At 46.5% G+C, this 15,831-nt stretch overlaps 5 protein-coding genes across 5 annotated transcripts; 3 read left to right on the top strand and 2 right to left on the bottom strand.

Moving 5' to 3' along the window:
- Positions 1-277: 277 nt before the first annotated feature.
- Positions 278-4,035, top strand: F4822DRAFT_430535 (ankyrin repeat-containing domain protein; the record flags this gene model as incomplete). The annotated part of the gene is made up of 4 exons (XM_051461315.1): positions 278-671; positions 747-1,560; positions 1,623-2,505; positions 2,566-4,035. The coding sequence occupies 4 exons, from the start codon at positions 278-280 to the stop codon at positions 4,033-4,035; spliced, it is 3,561 nt and encodes a 1,186-aa protein (XP_051313564.1).
- A 1,153-nt stretch (positions 4,036-5,188) lies between these two features.
- Positions 5,189-8,929, bottom strand: F4822DRAFT_292191 (acetyl-CoA synthetase-like protein). Its single transcript, XM_051455050.1, has 5 exons — positions 8,258-8,929; positions 7,943-8,204; positions 7,742-7,896; positions 7,647-7,671; positions 5,189-7,591 (listed from the first exon to the last, which is right to left on the bottom strand). The coding sequence occupies exons 1-5, from the start codon at positions 8,549-8,551 to the stop codon at positions 5,199-5,201; spliced, it is 3,129 nt and encodes a 1,042-aa protein (XP_051313563.1). The 5' UTR covers positions 8,552-8,929; the 3' UTR covers positions 5,189-5,198.
- Positions 8,930-9,627: 698 nt separating this feature from the next.
- F4822DRAFT_407581 (uncharacterized protein) lies at positions 9,628-13,397 on the top strand. Its single transcript, XM_051458510.1, has one exon. The coding sequence runs from the start codon at positions 10,143-10,145 to the stop codon at positions 13,182-13,184; it is 3,042 nt and encodes a 1,013-aa protein (XP_051313562.1). The 5' UTR covers positions 9,628-10,142; the 3' UTR covers positions 13,185-13,397.
- A 127-nt stretch (positions 13,398-13,524) lies between these two features.
- F4822DRAFT_430532 (uncharacterized protein) lies at positions 13,525-14,031 on the bottom strand (the record flags this gene model as incomplete). Its single annotated transcript, XM_051461314.1, has 1 exon — positions 13,525-14,031. One exon carries the CDS (start codon positions 14,029-14,031, stop codon positions 13,525-13,527), a length of 507 nt encoding a protein of 168 aa, XP_051313561.1.
- Positions 14,032-14,165: 134 nt separating this feature from the next.
- Positions 14,166-15,725, top strand: F4822DRAFT_407580 (uncharacterized protein). Its single transcript, XM_051458509.1, has one exon. It carries the CDS (start codon positions 14,721-14,723, stop codon positions 15,522-15,524), a length of 804 nt encoding a protein of 267 aa, XP_051313560.1. The 5' UTR covers positions 14,166-14,720; the 3' UTR covers positions 15,525-15,725.
- The last annotated feature ends 106 nt before the right edge of the window (positions 15,726-15,831 follow it).

Raw genomic sequence — 15,831 nt, 5'->3', positions numbered from 1 at the left:
ACGGATCGGCCCCAGATAGTATTGCCGTAATTGGGTACCTAGGTACGAAAGGAAAATCTTCAGCTCAGATGATGAGCCTCGAGACGGGCAGTGTATGCAGGCTCTGCTACGCCATGTCACCAAGTCTCCTAAGCCTATCACAGTCGTATTCAGGCAGTAAATTTTCTTTCCGTCACTTCTTATGTTTTTCTTTCCTCTTCCCTCTTTTCTCTTTTCCCTTAGTAAAACCTTCTCCGCAACGCACCCAGGTACGGTCCGACAACTACCTCTCAGCGAAATGTCGGACCCTTTATCCATTTCAGGAAGTGCGGCCGGGCTCATCTCACTGGGTCTCGTGTCCACAAAGATTCTATACAAATTTTACGAAGATTATAGGGACCGAAAAGACAACCTAACGAATATCGTTGGCAACCTCGAAAAGCTCGAAGCGATTCTCGAATTCCTAAAACGTACCACCAAGGATTCGGACATCGTTAGTCACGACGAAGAGTCGCGTCGATTAATCGAGTCATGTGTCCAAGACTGCAAGCAGCATATGAAAAAGCTTCACGAGGAATCACAAAAATTTGGGAGCAAGCCGAAGAACGATCTACCGGTAGCCCAACCGACGGGAAAGAACTTCGTAGGGCGTCGGCGACGATTCGGTGGAGCTGTTCAAGTAGTCTTCCGTCGTATTGAGTACCCCTTCGCGAAGAGCATCTAAGAGACCCTCAATGGGTGCATTAACGACGCGATCCAACGACTAGCACTGGCGCAGAACATACTTATCCAGAGAGATACCCATTACACGAGAGGGGTAGTTGACAACAGCGAACTCCGTGATTGGCTTAAAGCTCCCAACGTCAGCGACAATTTGAATTGGGCACTTGAAAGAAGCACAGATGGCACAGGGGATTGGTTCGTGGATAGCGACGAGTTCTCTACTTGGTTTGCCAACCAACACTCGCTCCTATGGCTCAAGGGCTTTTCAGGGTGTGGTAAAACATTCCTATGTTCCACAGCCATCGATCACTTGTTACGCCATCGCGAATCGAGGCAGAAGATTGGCGTCGCATTCTTTTTCTTCACATTTAATGATCAAAGTAAACAGGACGCTTCTGCCATGCTCCGAGCTCTAGTCTTACAACTATCGAGCCAACTTGGCAGCTTTCAGCATATCAAAAAGTTACACGATAAATATGGCGATTCCGTCCCATCGAATCAGGACCTCGAGACTTGCCTTCACGAATTGGTGGCCAGTTTTGATAACGTCTATATAATATTGGATGCACTTGATGAATGTCCGAAAGAGCGGCATCGTAGGATCATGCTTGAAAGCGTCACCCGCATCTACGCCCGATCAGGGGACAGGCTGCATATGCTCGTTACGAGCCTCGAAGAAACTGATATTTCCGGTGCTCTTGGTGGCATCATTGACGTGCAAACTCTCCGAGTATACAATTCAACCAATAGAGATATTGCCAATCACATCTCCAAAATGCTCCGCAGGTCATCATTGAAGAAGTGGGAGAATCATCGTCCACGGATAGAATATGAACTCACCAACCAATCTAACGGGAGGTAAGTTAACACTTCCAAGTTCCGCAGTACCAAGCGTCATTAACTAACACTTGATGGTGTAGCTTTCGATTAGTAGCATGCCAATTGGAGGAATTGGAGAAGTCTGCACCAACCTTGGAAGCGTTAGAACGGTTGCTTACATCACTGCCGAAAGACTTGGACGAAGCATATAGACGACTGCTTACGAAAATAAACGAGCCGGACAGGGAATACGCTCAGCAAATGCTGACGTTCCTTTGCTACGCGGAGATACCATTGACGGTACCCGAACTCGTAGACGCTATGGCCGTGAAATATGTGACGCCGATGGTTTTCGACCCCAAGCGAAAGTTGCCGGGTACATCAGCATCAATCCGAGAGCTTTGTCCAGTGCTAGTTGACGCCGAAGAGCGCTGTTTTGGGCCGCCTATCGCGCGAATAGCTCACTCTTCTGTCAAGAGGTTTCTTGAATCCGAACGGATAAGAGAATATGATGATGTCAAGGAGTTCGCGCTGATCAGTAGCTATGCCCACACTCGGATAGTTAGAACCTGCTTGGTGTTCCTAGAAACCCCGAGACCCGAAAGCCATTTGTATGACAATCCAATTACAAGATATGCCGTAGTATATTGGAAAGACCATATGAGAGAGGGAAGGAAAACATCAGAGCTTCGAGCTCAGATTTTGCAGCTGCTTCAAAATGATACAGCATTCAATCATATGGCAAAAAGTAATATTTTCCGGCACACCTTGTTCGGAGTCGTCACAAAACATCGTTCTGCGCTCTTTCGCGCTTCGTTCCTTGGCATTACTCCAATTGTAGAGGAACTTTTGCGGGAGGTTAGTTCCTTTAATGATGAGTATGGTGCTGCGATAAAAGCCGCGTCGGTTTCTGGACATCGAAATATTGTTCAATTATTGATCGAAAAGGGTCCAGAATCCGCAGACAGCAAAGCCCTGGAAAAGGTGCTAGACGACACGGCAAAACATGGCGCACTAGACGTTGCTAAATATATTCTCAGCTAGAATCCCAATTTAGACGTGTCCACTGCGTTCCGAAGGGCGTGCCGTTGGGGCTCTTCGGGATTGGTCGGATTCTTCCTTAAATGCAAGAACGTTGACATCAATGCATATGGAAAATGGGAAGGAACTCCTTTGATGTTAGCATTGAATTGCGGGCATGATGATGTTAGCCGACTACTCCTATTGGAACCGTCAATCGATATAAACTTACGAACTAAAAATGGGAGGACCGCGTTACATATTGCAACAAAAAAGAATCTGAAAGAAATGGTTGGATTACTTCTTACTAAGGCTGCCAATATTGATGCGCGAGATAATGAGGGTAATACCGCGCTTATGATGGCTCTTGGTCGGGGCCTCAGCGAAATGGCTGGGCTACTCATTAGAAACGGAGCGAATGCCAGGATTCGGAATCGACATGGAAAACAAGCATTGCATGTCGCAGCACAAGCAGGTCTCATTGATATCTTCCAGTTGCTTTTTAATAATGTTGTTAAGGTCGATGAACATAACTACTATGAAGTTATATTCCTTGATGCATGCCGGGGTGGCCGGGAAGATATTGTTCGGTTGCTTACATCTAGAAATATCGATTTCGGAACGAAGACTACGGAGGGCGAGACCGCACTACATTTAGCATCCAAAAGCCGGAACAAATGCTTACTCTCGGTACTACTCAGCAAGGGTATTGATATCAACGCACAGGATAATCATGGCACCACCGCGCTTCATTTGGCGTCGCAACATATATCGGGATATATTTATGTGGGTCTCAGTGGACTAGAAAGCCACGATTCTAATGAAAGCATTGTTCGTTTCCTTCTAGATGAGGGCGCCGATGCTACTATCCGGGACGAAGATGGGAGGACTGCACTGTGGCATGCCTGTGATCTTCCGGTCGAGTATGGGGGCTATGATGTTGCCAAACTGTTGCTCGACAGACAGGCCGATGTCATCAATGTGCAATGCAATAATGGCAACACCCCACTCCATAAAGCCTGCGAATACTACGGGCATGTTGTCCGATTATTTTTAGAAAGAGGTGCTGATATCGAAATTAAAAATGGAGAGGGCAAAACAGCAATTTGGATCGCTGTTGAAGGTTACTCGAGTGAAGCCGTCTCACTACTTTTAGAGGCGGGCGCTAGTACTGATATTCGAGACGAGCGCGGCGGAACGTTACTTCACATTGCGTGCTCCGGATGGAACGGGAAAAGACTTCAGCTCTTGTTAGAAAAAGGTATCGGTATTGATATTCAAGACAGACTAGGCCAAACTGCACTTATTTTAGCAGCCTTCCAGGGTAGGGAGAAACATATTCAGTTACTCTTAGAGAAGGGTGCTGATGTTAATATCCAAGATTGCTTAGGCAATACCGCACTTCACAAAGCATCCAAAGAAGGTTATGACGCGATTGTCAGGATGCTTATTGTTGAGAAGGGTGCAAAAATACCACCCATCGACGTACTCTGAACGTCTAAAGATAAATAACAAGACGACTGTTAATTCTGCGGCGCGTCACATAGCGAGTCGCGAAGGTCATTGATTGGGATGGAGAACTGAGAGTTGTAGTGCCAAAAGTACGCGTAGTTCTGGGAAAGGGCCTCGAGACGTGCTTACTCAATGCCCTAAATGCATGCAGGTGGTTATGAAGTTACTGATTGGGAAACGCTGGGCAAACATATCGTCTTCATCTCAATAGACGACCTACTAGAATTTCATTCGCAGCATGGCTGTGTGGTCAGCCTTCCACGCGACACGCCAATGTCCGCCCAAGCCAACCCCTTAGGACATCTCGCTGGGTGTCAGTACTATTTCGGCCAATTTACTATACAAAGAGGCATGTGTGATGGGGAGTTTGAAACGGTTAATACGGACGAGTAGGCATCGGGGATTTGATCTTGAGTTATTTGAGTATGGATAAAGTGTTTTGGTTGGGCTTGAGATTAAAGAATTTCTATATGTCACAGGTTAACGTGTCGTACGGCGGACAATGACGCGAAATATAGCGCTAGACTCGCTATAAATACGGCGGATTTAGCGAACTACTTGGTGCCTTTGAAGGAGAATCAACTAACATCCCACTAAATATAACTACCTAGGTAGGGATTCGTTTGACCACACAAAACTGAGTACTTTCCACTTGTCTTATGTCGAGATTTTTTTCCTGTTCAAGAGGCTGTTAACCTATGTAATCAAAAAATCGCGACCTTCCCACGAGAGGTCCTAACTGCTAATCCGAGTGCGTCCCCTCTTTCCAGGCTGCTGGTCGACGACATAGTAATTCGTGCATGGATTGATATTTGATAGCTTATATGCCCTATCACCTACAATTAATGGGGGAATTATTCGCCTCGATGAATCATACTAGATTTACCTAGGTACCTAGGTAGGGTGAGTGTTGACGATACCACTAGATTACAGCGTACTACTCCCTGTAGTAATAGGACGGGAGGGTTATTGATCTTCCCAATATCCTGGACCACTGTAATTATAAGGGGGCATGCGCTAAAATATGCTATAACTATAGGGCAGCTAGAGCGTATCTTTCGCTGTAATCATGATCGCTACGTCCGCCTATGTTGGTTTCTAGGCATCAGAAACGCACTATATTGAAGTTACTTATAGCGAAACATCTACAAATTCCATCCGCGCAACCATTTTTCCAATAACTCCCTATCCAAATCAGGAATATCCACCCAAGAAATACTCTTCCCATAGCTAGTAGCAACAGCCATCGGCCCAGTCCCATCACCAAACGCCTCATAATAGTCCAACAATTTCAAAGCCGGCATTTTCGCCACATCATCAGCCGTCGGGTCCGCGATAGCGCGGAGTTTCTTCACCCACTCGCGCATCGGGACCACATCCTTAATACCCATAGTCTCGCGCGCGATATCGACGAGTAAGCCCCAAGGTTGCGGTTTGGAGGGATAGATATTGAAGACCCGCGCATCTTTACTAAACTGTTCGAAGATGAATCTCCGTAGCATAGCAGCGATGGTGTCGACAGGTACCCAGTCCACGGGAGCTACATTCTGGGGGATGCAGTTAAGTGTCTTTGATGTTTTGAGTAGGGCTGAAATCCATGGTTGATCTGCCCACACGCCGGTCGAGGCATTGCTCGGGCCGCCAACTTGGCAAACACGGACGATTGAAACGTGAGTGCCATTTTTTCGGTTCGCCGCCGTCAGGATCCTCTCAGCAGCTTGCTTTGATTGCGCGTAGCCATTGTTTAGCGCAGCCAAGGGGTCTTCCACGGGGATTTCGGGCGCTTCATTGTCGCCCATATTTCCCACCGAGGATATCGAGCTGATAAATACGATATGTAAGTTTCGCTTGCTAAGGAGTGAAATATCAACTAAGTCATTCGTGGCACGTAGAAACGGGCTGAATGAGTGAATCGCAAGGTCGAAGTCAAGCCTCCATGAGTTATACACCACAACATCGACTTCTTCAACGATCAAGTCGTATTGATCCGGACTAAGCCCCAAATTCGGCTTTCCAAGCTCGACTTTCATATATGCTAGCCTGCTTAGGTCGATATTTTTATTGAGCTCGCGGAGAGCTGCCTCTTGTCTTTGTTGTGCATTGCTAGAACGATCGAGGCAGTATACTCGGGCGACTAGAGGTTCTTCAAGGAGAGCCAAAAGAAGACGCGAGCCCAAGTACCCCGTGGAGCCTATTATGGCGACATTGAATGTATCCGTCTCGATACCTTCCGGTATCCGTCCCTCTGGCAGTGCTTCCACGTAACGTGCTACCGTTTCGTCGACTGCGCGAGCCCTCGCGAGGGAAGAATCTTGTTGCGGTATTTTATCCTCATTGAGAAAAGCCGCTACTATGCGGGACAGACCGTCGAGAGTTGAATTGCGGAAAATTGTTCGTGGCGTTATCCATGAGACTGATCTCGAAGTCTGCTCCTGTAGATTGCGTCTCAGATTGGACGTAATTTCTAGAGTCTGGACTGAGTCTAAGCCGTAGTGGAAGAAATCTTCTGTCTCGCTTATTTCGGGCGCATGGGCGAATGACGCGGCGAGAAGAGTCCTAACGAAATCTACCACAACAGGTAGCTCATATACGGGCTTGAGGGTCGGTTTGAGGTTCACAGTAACAGTCTTCGTTTGAGATACTGCTTTTAAGTATAATTCCTCAATCTCATCCTTATAGGCCTGCTCTATGAATTTGCGTACTATGGTGCCTTTGCCAGTTCTAGCGAATGGCTTGTCCGGCACAGAACATATAACATTGCCTCTCGGGATACGGCCCTGACCAGGTACCAAAGAGTTGGATTTTTCAATGAGTGGCCATATTTCTTCAAGCAATTGAGCCCGTTCAGCTTCATCGAGAGCATTGATTGGTTCCACAATTAGCGATGCTTCCGTTCGACCATTAGCGACTATCATCGCACCCTGAAGGGAAGGATGACCTTGAACCTCGGCCTCGAGTGGAAGGGGGTTGAACTTTTCGCCATTAGCTAATACGATTATATCATCACGACGTCCGTAGTATTTGAATAATCGAGGTTTATTCGGATCGGGATGTTGTATGAATAAGTCCTTGGTGGGGTATTCAGTAACACCAGGCAAATTGTGGTGGATCGCACAGGAATCCTTGTTACTCTCGTCGGCGAATATTATCAGCTCGTATGTGCCTTCTGTGGGGTCATAAAGCCGCATCTCATGCTTATAGTGCGGGTTGAACTCATGCCATGCCCAGTCTTCTCGGTCTAAGAATAGCTCTGGTATCTGAAAGGTTTCCGTCGATCCAAATGGTGAAATCAGCCGGACCACGTGCGCAAGACGGTTTCCAACAGCGTCGCTAGAGGGAGCGCCAGCAAAAGCAAGAAACTCCAAGTCCTTGAAGAAGTCTATTCCATTAGGTTCTTTTAAAAGCTGCTCAATCACGGCGGGCACAAGGAACATTGCACGCAGCTTTTGCTGTCGCATCATATCTTTCAGGAGGGCTCCATCTGGAACTAGGTGGGGCGGACCTAATACGGGAGCAGCATTCATGAAGACAGCGTATACTTCACTTAAGTTAGTAAGACTCTCGTATTGTCATACTGTTCTTGGGAAACTTACTGTTATGGGTGAGGAATCCCCCGAGCTACGTCGATTTCGTCCATTAGTCTTTGCACTTCTGCTGAAATGAAGGGCTGATTAAGGTGAGGCCTTACATGAAAATATGGAAACACACTGTATACTCTTGCTTCGCCGTCAAAGTTCCAGATTGTGGTATCCCTTTTGGTTCGGCCGGGGACATCCGGTAAGTTGGTTTCATTATCAAGCGTTGCGAACGAGGCGTGGGTCATTGTAACCGGCTTGGGGAGCCCTGCTTTTATTAGCCTCTCTTTCTGAGTTCATGATATTCGTCTTACCGGTAGACCCCGAAGAGTGTAATACAAGTATTGGATCATTCTTAGCTTCGTCGAACCCCTTTCTATATGGATAGTGCTCAGGGGTACTATTGATCATCTCATCAAACGAAGGGATCACCTTAAAGTGAATTGACGGCTGCAGTCCTTGCAAAGGCTTCACTATAGGTGTAACCTCGGATGTGTGTAGTAACTTCGTGCTCTCGGTCTGATTCATCAATGACAGATTCACCGATGGTGGATTACGGGGCGAGGGAAGCAGAATCTGCACCGATAGTAAGTAAAGGGGCTTAACTAGAGCCGGTGAGTCCGACGAACTTTATATCCGGACTTCACTGCTGCTTCAAACATGACGGCACCGCGGAGATCAGGTACGCCAATGTAGCTGATAGTCTCGAATCGATCGCTGCGACCAAACCTATCCTCAATCCACCTAGCCATAAAGTTGACGGCCCTGGCGAAATCTGCCATGGTGATATCGCGGAAGCCATCGGAGATATCGGCTGTCTTCGGGATAACGGCATAGACTTTATTCGGATCCGACTGTGCAAGTTCATCGAGAACTGCTGGCAATAGCCTACGACCATAGTTCGGTCTCCCTTTTACACCCATGGTTGGTATGTATTGCAATGTAAGTTCAACGGGATAGAAGATAAAGCAACAAGTTTAAATACAAGAAGATGGCGAGTCCCTCATGTAAGAAATATAATCACGTTGGTGATACAACCGATGAAAATATAGGTTTTCCGAGGTTATTATCAAAGTAGAAAGATGTTGCGCTCGTTTATTAACCTATAAGATGGGGTTAGAATAGATATTTTAGATAGCAAGGGAGAGTAATCAATCTGGGGGTGGGTTGGGCTCCTGGTATAGGCTACCCCAGACATCTCTCCACCACAAAGGGGGCTAGTACGTATACAGTAGTATCGCAGTGCTTAGAGGCGTTCACTTGAAAACCAAGCGATTAGTAACTACTAAAGAGTCTCATTTATCGCATTTTCCATAAGTAGTAAGTTAAAAAGGATTAATTGTTTAAAGTAATAGAAGTATGGCGAGATGGTGTCAGCCATTATAAACCGTTACACCGGGAGGTTACTTCGGGTTTTCTCTAACAAACTCAAGTCTGTATAGAGCAGACTTTACTTGATAAAAGGTATAAAAAAACAACTCATGTGGATATAACCGTGGATTATTGTGAGTTTCTATGAGTTTGACCGATGATTCCGAGGAATTCACCCTATCATTCGAAATTAGTATATGTGCTGTGCCTTTCTATCTCCATCACCTCTCGTACTTAGAACAAATGAAAGCGTAATGAAACAGTGGCTCTTGAAGAACCATGTTCTGGCGCATATTTAACATGTTTGATTAGTGTAGACTTTGGAGGTTGGCATACAAGTTATGGATTCTGACTATAGTCGTTTTCTTCCCTGTGAGGCTATGGCGTATTATTAATGGATCAGAGCGACGTTATGTGTTCCCAAGGTTATGAGTTCAAACTAAAAGTTGAGAAATCTTACAAAACCATGGTTACGTAATACAACTATGGCGGGATGTTTGATTAGTAATAAAGTACATAAGCACACTTTATCCACTTAGAGTGGGTTATGTAAGCAAGCCACCGCCAGGATTTCGACTGCCTAATCCCGTCGTACAAATCCTCAACACTTCAAAATCATCCCATTTACATTTTCATTCTTCATCAGCCCACAGTAATTTCGAATAAACCTATCAATATATGGATGCTTTTAAGTTACTGCATCATTTCTCACATTTCATTGTATCATATAAATCAAACTTCTCATCATTTTGAATAGACTTGTAGGATTCAGATAGCTCGCGCTCGACAGTTGCAGGGCTTTCAAACGCGATAATAATAATTATACCGCTAGATCAGCAGCTTCTTGGCTCGAGACAAGGCATCCAATGCACTAAATGTTCTGCCTGGTCGCGCACTAGTTACACTAATAGTACTACAATTAGACCTACTAGGCTGCACTGCCTTCTACCTATTCATCTACCCACGTTACCTGGGTATATGTGAGTAAAGTATTTAAATAACCCACCCCCCCTCTCAATGATTTCAGCTTTTGTGAATGTTTCTTCCTTCTTCATAATTCCTCAGCTACTTTTTTTCTACTGATAGATTGGGCACCTTAAACCTATACACGTTTCACGATCGTCCTTCCTCTTTTCACTCAACATGGCGTCGTCCAATGGTAGCGTCTTCTCAGAGACGCTTCAGGAAATCACGAACACCAAGTTGGAGGAGTTGTCTAAACGACGATCGGACTTCGAAACCACCAAATCCAATATTCTCTCCATGCTAGAAGCTGAAAAGGAACCCACTCAACGTTTATACATCCTGAGTCAAGGCGTCAAGGCATGCTACGCTCTGAAGCTTGGCAAGTTCAAGAAGGTCCCCAATGTTATCGCCCGGTGGCAGCAAAGCTCCGAGCTGGAGGTTGAGTTGAAGAACCTAGACCGCTTCTTAGCCCAAGCCAAATATGATCCATCTCTCTCTCTTAGCATGCTGAAGAAATGGGAAGAATCCCTCCTACGCCACCTTGATACACAGTCATTGAAGTATGAATATGCATCTCTCTACGCTCAGCTAGTTACTGAGTGGTTATCAACAACGGGTGCTAAGGAGGATGAAGTCGATGTAGCCATGACGGAAGGCTTCGAAGATGTCGCTAAAGCGATGAAGCTCGATTCTCGGCAACAATGGGAGCGCACTGTTTTCGAGCCTGCCCAAGTTGATGTAGCCCGTCTTCAATCATACCTCGACCAGCTTTTCGGTGTGGGGAGTATGGATTCGCCAGCCAAATTGAAGGCGTTAAACCATTTCAGACAAAAAGTCGCAACCTTCGAAAACGAAATGGCAGCCCCCAACCAATTTAACCCAAGGACTTTGAGATGGGTTGCCGATGGCCTCCTGTCGTCTGGTCTTCTCTCGGATGAGAAACGCGAAGTGCTAAGGGACTTCAAAAATAACACCATTATCTTGAGTGAGATATCCGACGTTTTAAACATGAGAATTACGTCGTTGAGCTCGTGGTCGTGGGGATCAGCTGTGCCTTTGGAGCAGCGACGACAAATCAGTGGTACATATAACGTGCTTATGCACGAAGACCTCCTACAAGCACTATTTTTACAATACATTGGCATCAAGTGGTCCGTTTTCCTCAAGGAGGCCTTCCTAAAGTTTCGGGGGACTACCGGGGCCTGGGAGTCCGGTTGGAAGAAGATGCCTAACATTGACGCGGAGCGGCGAAAGTACTATCTGGCCGGTGCGGAAAGGGATCGGAAAAATAGTGTTCAATTCGTCAGGGATAGGACTTATCGTAAGCATTATTTCATGGCCCATTTGATGGATCATGAGTCGCAGAGGAACGAGATCGCCGAAGGTGAGGAAGAAGCTCAATACCACGCGATACCACCACCACCACCACCTGCTCTAGCAGTACCAGCAACAGCGCAACAAATGCAGCAGCAATCGTTGATGCAACAGCAAGCGGTAATGCAGCAGCGACAGGCACAGGCATCAGCATCCCGAATGAGACAGGCCCCAGCGCCTTCAGCTCGGCGTGCCCCAATAGCAGGCGGACCTACGGCGGGAGCAGCGCTTTTTGGAAGTGTTAGTAATAACCCAAACCTTTTCCCAAATCGTTCAGTTTACGACCCGCTAGATGACGACGACGGAGATATAGAAAATGATGAAGATTCCGACAACAAGCGACCAATTCAGTCAAAGCAAAGACTATTACGTCTCTTATCAACCGAGATCGCCGTCAATACCAAGCTGTATGGTGAGATGACTGCTTTCCACTCCATGTTTGAAAGGTGGAATACTCTACTTCCCCACGAGACTATTTTGACAGTCTTGTCGTTTTTCGGTGTCTCGAAAGCGTGGCTCAGCTTCTTCAAAAAGTTCCTCACGGCGCCTCTGAAATTCCTTGATGATGATCCCTCCGTACCCGCACGCAATCGCTCTCGTGGCACACCTGCATCCCATGTTCTTAGTGATGTTTTCGGTGAGTCGATTCTATTCTGCCTCGACTTCTCCGTGAACCAATCTACTGCCGGTGCCGCGCTCTTCCGTATGCAAGATGATTTCTGGTTTTGGTCGCGAGACCATTCAGCAGCTGTCACAGCATGGAAATCTGTCACCGAATTTGTCAATGCTACCGGTACATACATCGACTCTACCAAAACTGGCACCTTGCGCATCTCACGGGATCCGGACGTTTCGCTTGAAATCGACAGGTCTCTTCCCCAAGGCGAAATTCGCTGGGGTTTCCTCAGGCTCAACCCACAGACCGGGAAATTTGAAATTGACCAGACAATGGTAAATAAGCACATCATTGATCTGCGCAAGCAACTTCAAGACAAACAGAACAGCGTGATATCATTCATTCAGGCCTGGAACACATATGCAGCGACATTCTTTACATCTAACTTTGGTAAGGCGGCGAATTGTTTTGGACAAGATCACGTTGCACAAATGCTTGCAACCCATGAACGAATCCAGCGCGAGGTGTTCTCGTCCTCGTCTTCTTTAGCGTCTAGCAGTGGAAACCAAAAGGGTGCGACAAACATTGTCGATTTCCTCAAGAATGTCATGGAGGAACGGTTCGGCGTATCGAACATCCCCGATGCCTACCTCTTCTTCCCCATGGAGCTGGGAGGGCTTGATTTGAAGAGCCCCTTTGTATCTATCCTGCAGGTTCACGATACCGTGTTGAAAGACCCCTCCAAGGAGCTAGATAAATTCTTCGAAGCCGAGAAGGACACGTATAATGTCCGCAAGCATGCATTCGAGAGAAACTCCCTCGGCCGAGCGAACCAACCCGGTTTTCAGTGGAAGCCCGAAAACCCGGCGGACCAGGAGAATTTTATGAGTTTCGCCGAGTACGTGCGCTACCGTGAAGATATCGGCTACAATTTCGATAACGACCTCTTTTCGGTGTATAAGAAGCTACTGGAGTTGCCAGTAGAGGACGGGATTCAAACCGCCGACGCCCGAGTCACTAGCGGTATAAACGCGCTTGCGCAACAAGATAATCTGAGGAGTATCACGGCGAATTGGAACTCTATGGAGCCGTATTGGAAATGGATTGCGCAACTCTATGGGCCCGAGGCGATGGATCGTTTTGACGGCTTGAATATCGTTGAGCCGGGACTGTTGCCGATGGGTATGGTGAGTATCTTCCGTGAGAAGAGGGTTCAATGGCAGGCTTAGGAGCTGAGGGAAATGGATGCGTAGCATTACACTAGGATTATGATAAGGAACGGGAGCTATTACGCCTAGTCATTGAACTTGAATGGGTTTATCTACACTCATCTACTCAACCAAGATAGTCCGTAGATTCAGATAGATTAACATTAACATTATGTTATCACTTTAGTTTAGATACCTATTAATTCAGCGAGAAGGCCGTTGAGTGAAACCAGATATACCATCACAATTATACCTACTGAATGCCTACTGTCCTCGGTACATCGAAGAATCAACCGCCGATAATGAAAGACACAACCAATACGTTTCTTCCTCTTCACCCCTTTCCGCATTCTCGTCCAAGTTAATCTCTTTCCTCTTTCCTCTTTTCTCCTTCTGATCCTCCCTCTTGTCCTTCCATCCCGTCGCCTAGGTCAAATTCTTCGATCGTCTCTAACTGCTTCATTCGGCATTGTTGTGGTACCTTCAAGCCTAGGAACAATTTCATGGCAACCATCGCAGCTAGCTTTGGCTCCATTCGAGGCGGTCCTGAAGTAATAAGCCAGATCCGATGATGATCAAGGTAATCTGGTATTTGAATTGTTTCGTCACCTGGTTCTCCCTTAACGAGACAGTTACATACGGTATCGTATCCCATATTCGCATGATGAAAAGTAAATAGGGTTCCTTCCACTAACACGTAATAAAGGCCGTAGCATCCAGTATGTGTGTTCCCGATGATGAGTTGCGGGTCTTCGTTGAACGACTCATGATCGTCCCCTTGGTCAAACACGTATTCCCTGATCTCGTCTTCTAGTTCTTCCGAGATCCTGCGCGATCGCCGGGGTGGTTTCCGTGGAGCGAAGCGCATCCTGTATAAAGGCCACCCCTATTTACAATAGTATTGATCGATGATTTAATCCAGATTAAGTTAGAGCGGATTTTTAGATCAGTTGGATATAGCAAGTACAAGATCTCAGGCAGGGAGATATACAACAAATTTCATTGGCTATAGATGAAGAACAAAGAAACTATTAAGGAACAATGAAGATTATTGTCGATGCACCAGATAGAGCGTAGTAAGTTCCTTTAGGCGGATTAACATTATTACTTTTTATGAGACAACCCTCACGCTTAGAGATAACAAGATGCCACTATCACAGTCTGCCTAAGTGGGAGAAATAGCTGCACTGATGATGGGCACTTGGATAGTTACGAAACAACCCAATGATAATTGAACAATAGCTTTGGGTGGGAACAATTGTTGAGTTCATAGCGAAGATGGCCTAGCACAAAAGCCAGCGATTCCCGCTGCTTTTCTTCTTTCCCGTCCCAGCTCAAGGTATACAGTAGGTACAATACCCAGTAAGTTGACCGATCAAGTAAGAAGTGAGCATCACTGTAGCTCCGTCTATCCACCACTCAACGGATAGTAACTTACCTAGGTACCTATACTAGGAAGACTTGACGGTCATTTACACATTTGAGAGCTCCAAGTAGGTTGCAACCCTTAAACAAACCTCGGAAACCCCCACTAAGGTCGCCTTCCGCAACTACACAATGTGGTACAACTTTGACCGACCCATGCCGAGCCCAGGCTCAAGTGGCGCGCATACGCCCACTCTATTACCGTTTGAGACGGAAGATCCACTGAGCCAGTGGGTTCTCCGGGGTGCTCGAGCTCCATGGCAAGATGAGAGTCCATTAGTCTCCATTTACACCATAGGCTACGACACTGATCACGCGGAAGATAGTGACTCCGATGACAGCGACTTTAGCTTTGGTGGCTATAGCGTATATAACTATAGTGATTATAACGACAGCGAACCAAAGCTATTCCCAATGGAGGGCGACTTCAAGGAACCGGATCCTGAGCCCGCTCCTCCTGAGTTCCAAGATCCGTTCCAAGGAGATTGCCTGATCTACACCCCTCAAGAACCCCCCGAGTACCCAAGTTTAGACGCGCCGCCGCCTCGAAAACGGTTCGTGAATAAGCTTGAGGCTATTCCGGAGGATGATGTGCTTGGAGTGTGTGATTTCATCGAGGATTCCGCATCGGAAAGTTCCGGTACGAATATTTCTGATCTATCTCTTCAACGGACTGTGCAAGTAGTTTACCGTTCCGGATTTGACGGTTCAGGTACCGCATGTACTATTTACACAGTTGGTTCTTCTATTACCGAGGAAGAGGAAGTCACTGACGGCCCCGAGCGCAGGACGATCTGTTCTATGTGCGGAGGTCTCGGCCGGAAGCTCCAACGAGCTAAGCAAAAGCTTGCTCGGGGCCTCGAGAAGGTCTCTCCCAAGAAAGTTCTTGGTCGGGCTCAGAGTATTAAGAATAAAATACGCCGGAAAGAGGCGTAGTTATCTTGATCATGTTTCTTTTGTTTTGGTAAACGACGGTATGAGTCGGTGGAAGAAGGATATTGAAACAGGTCATTGTTTATGCCTAACCCTTAGTCATGGCTATATATTCCCTTTGTTCGGCTACTTCGTAATAGGAGTATTGTTTATAGCTTCAATTAAATTATTATTCTCGAATGAACTGTGTTTTCGCAATGGTTTATGAGGTTTATGTAATCCACGATCAAATAGGGGGCGGGGAAAATAGAGATGAGGTAATCAAGTGTATTATGTAATGTGCAGCTAAGCAACAAAAGAGAGTCAGCTG

The sequence above is a fragment of the Hypoxylon trugodes genome (genome assembly GCF_022578975.1).
Source record: "Hypoxylon trugodes strain CBS 135444 unplaced genomic scaffold F4822scaffold_6, whole genome shotgun sequence".
In the NCBI taxonomy this organism is placed as follows: domain Eukaryota; kingdom Fungi; phylum Ascomycota; class Sordariomycetes; order Xylariales; family Hypoxylaceae; genus Hypoxylon; species Hypoxylon trugodes.
The sequence above is the reverse complement of the archived record's forward strand: the minus strand, read 5'-3'. Positions and strand labels throughout refer to the sequence as shown.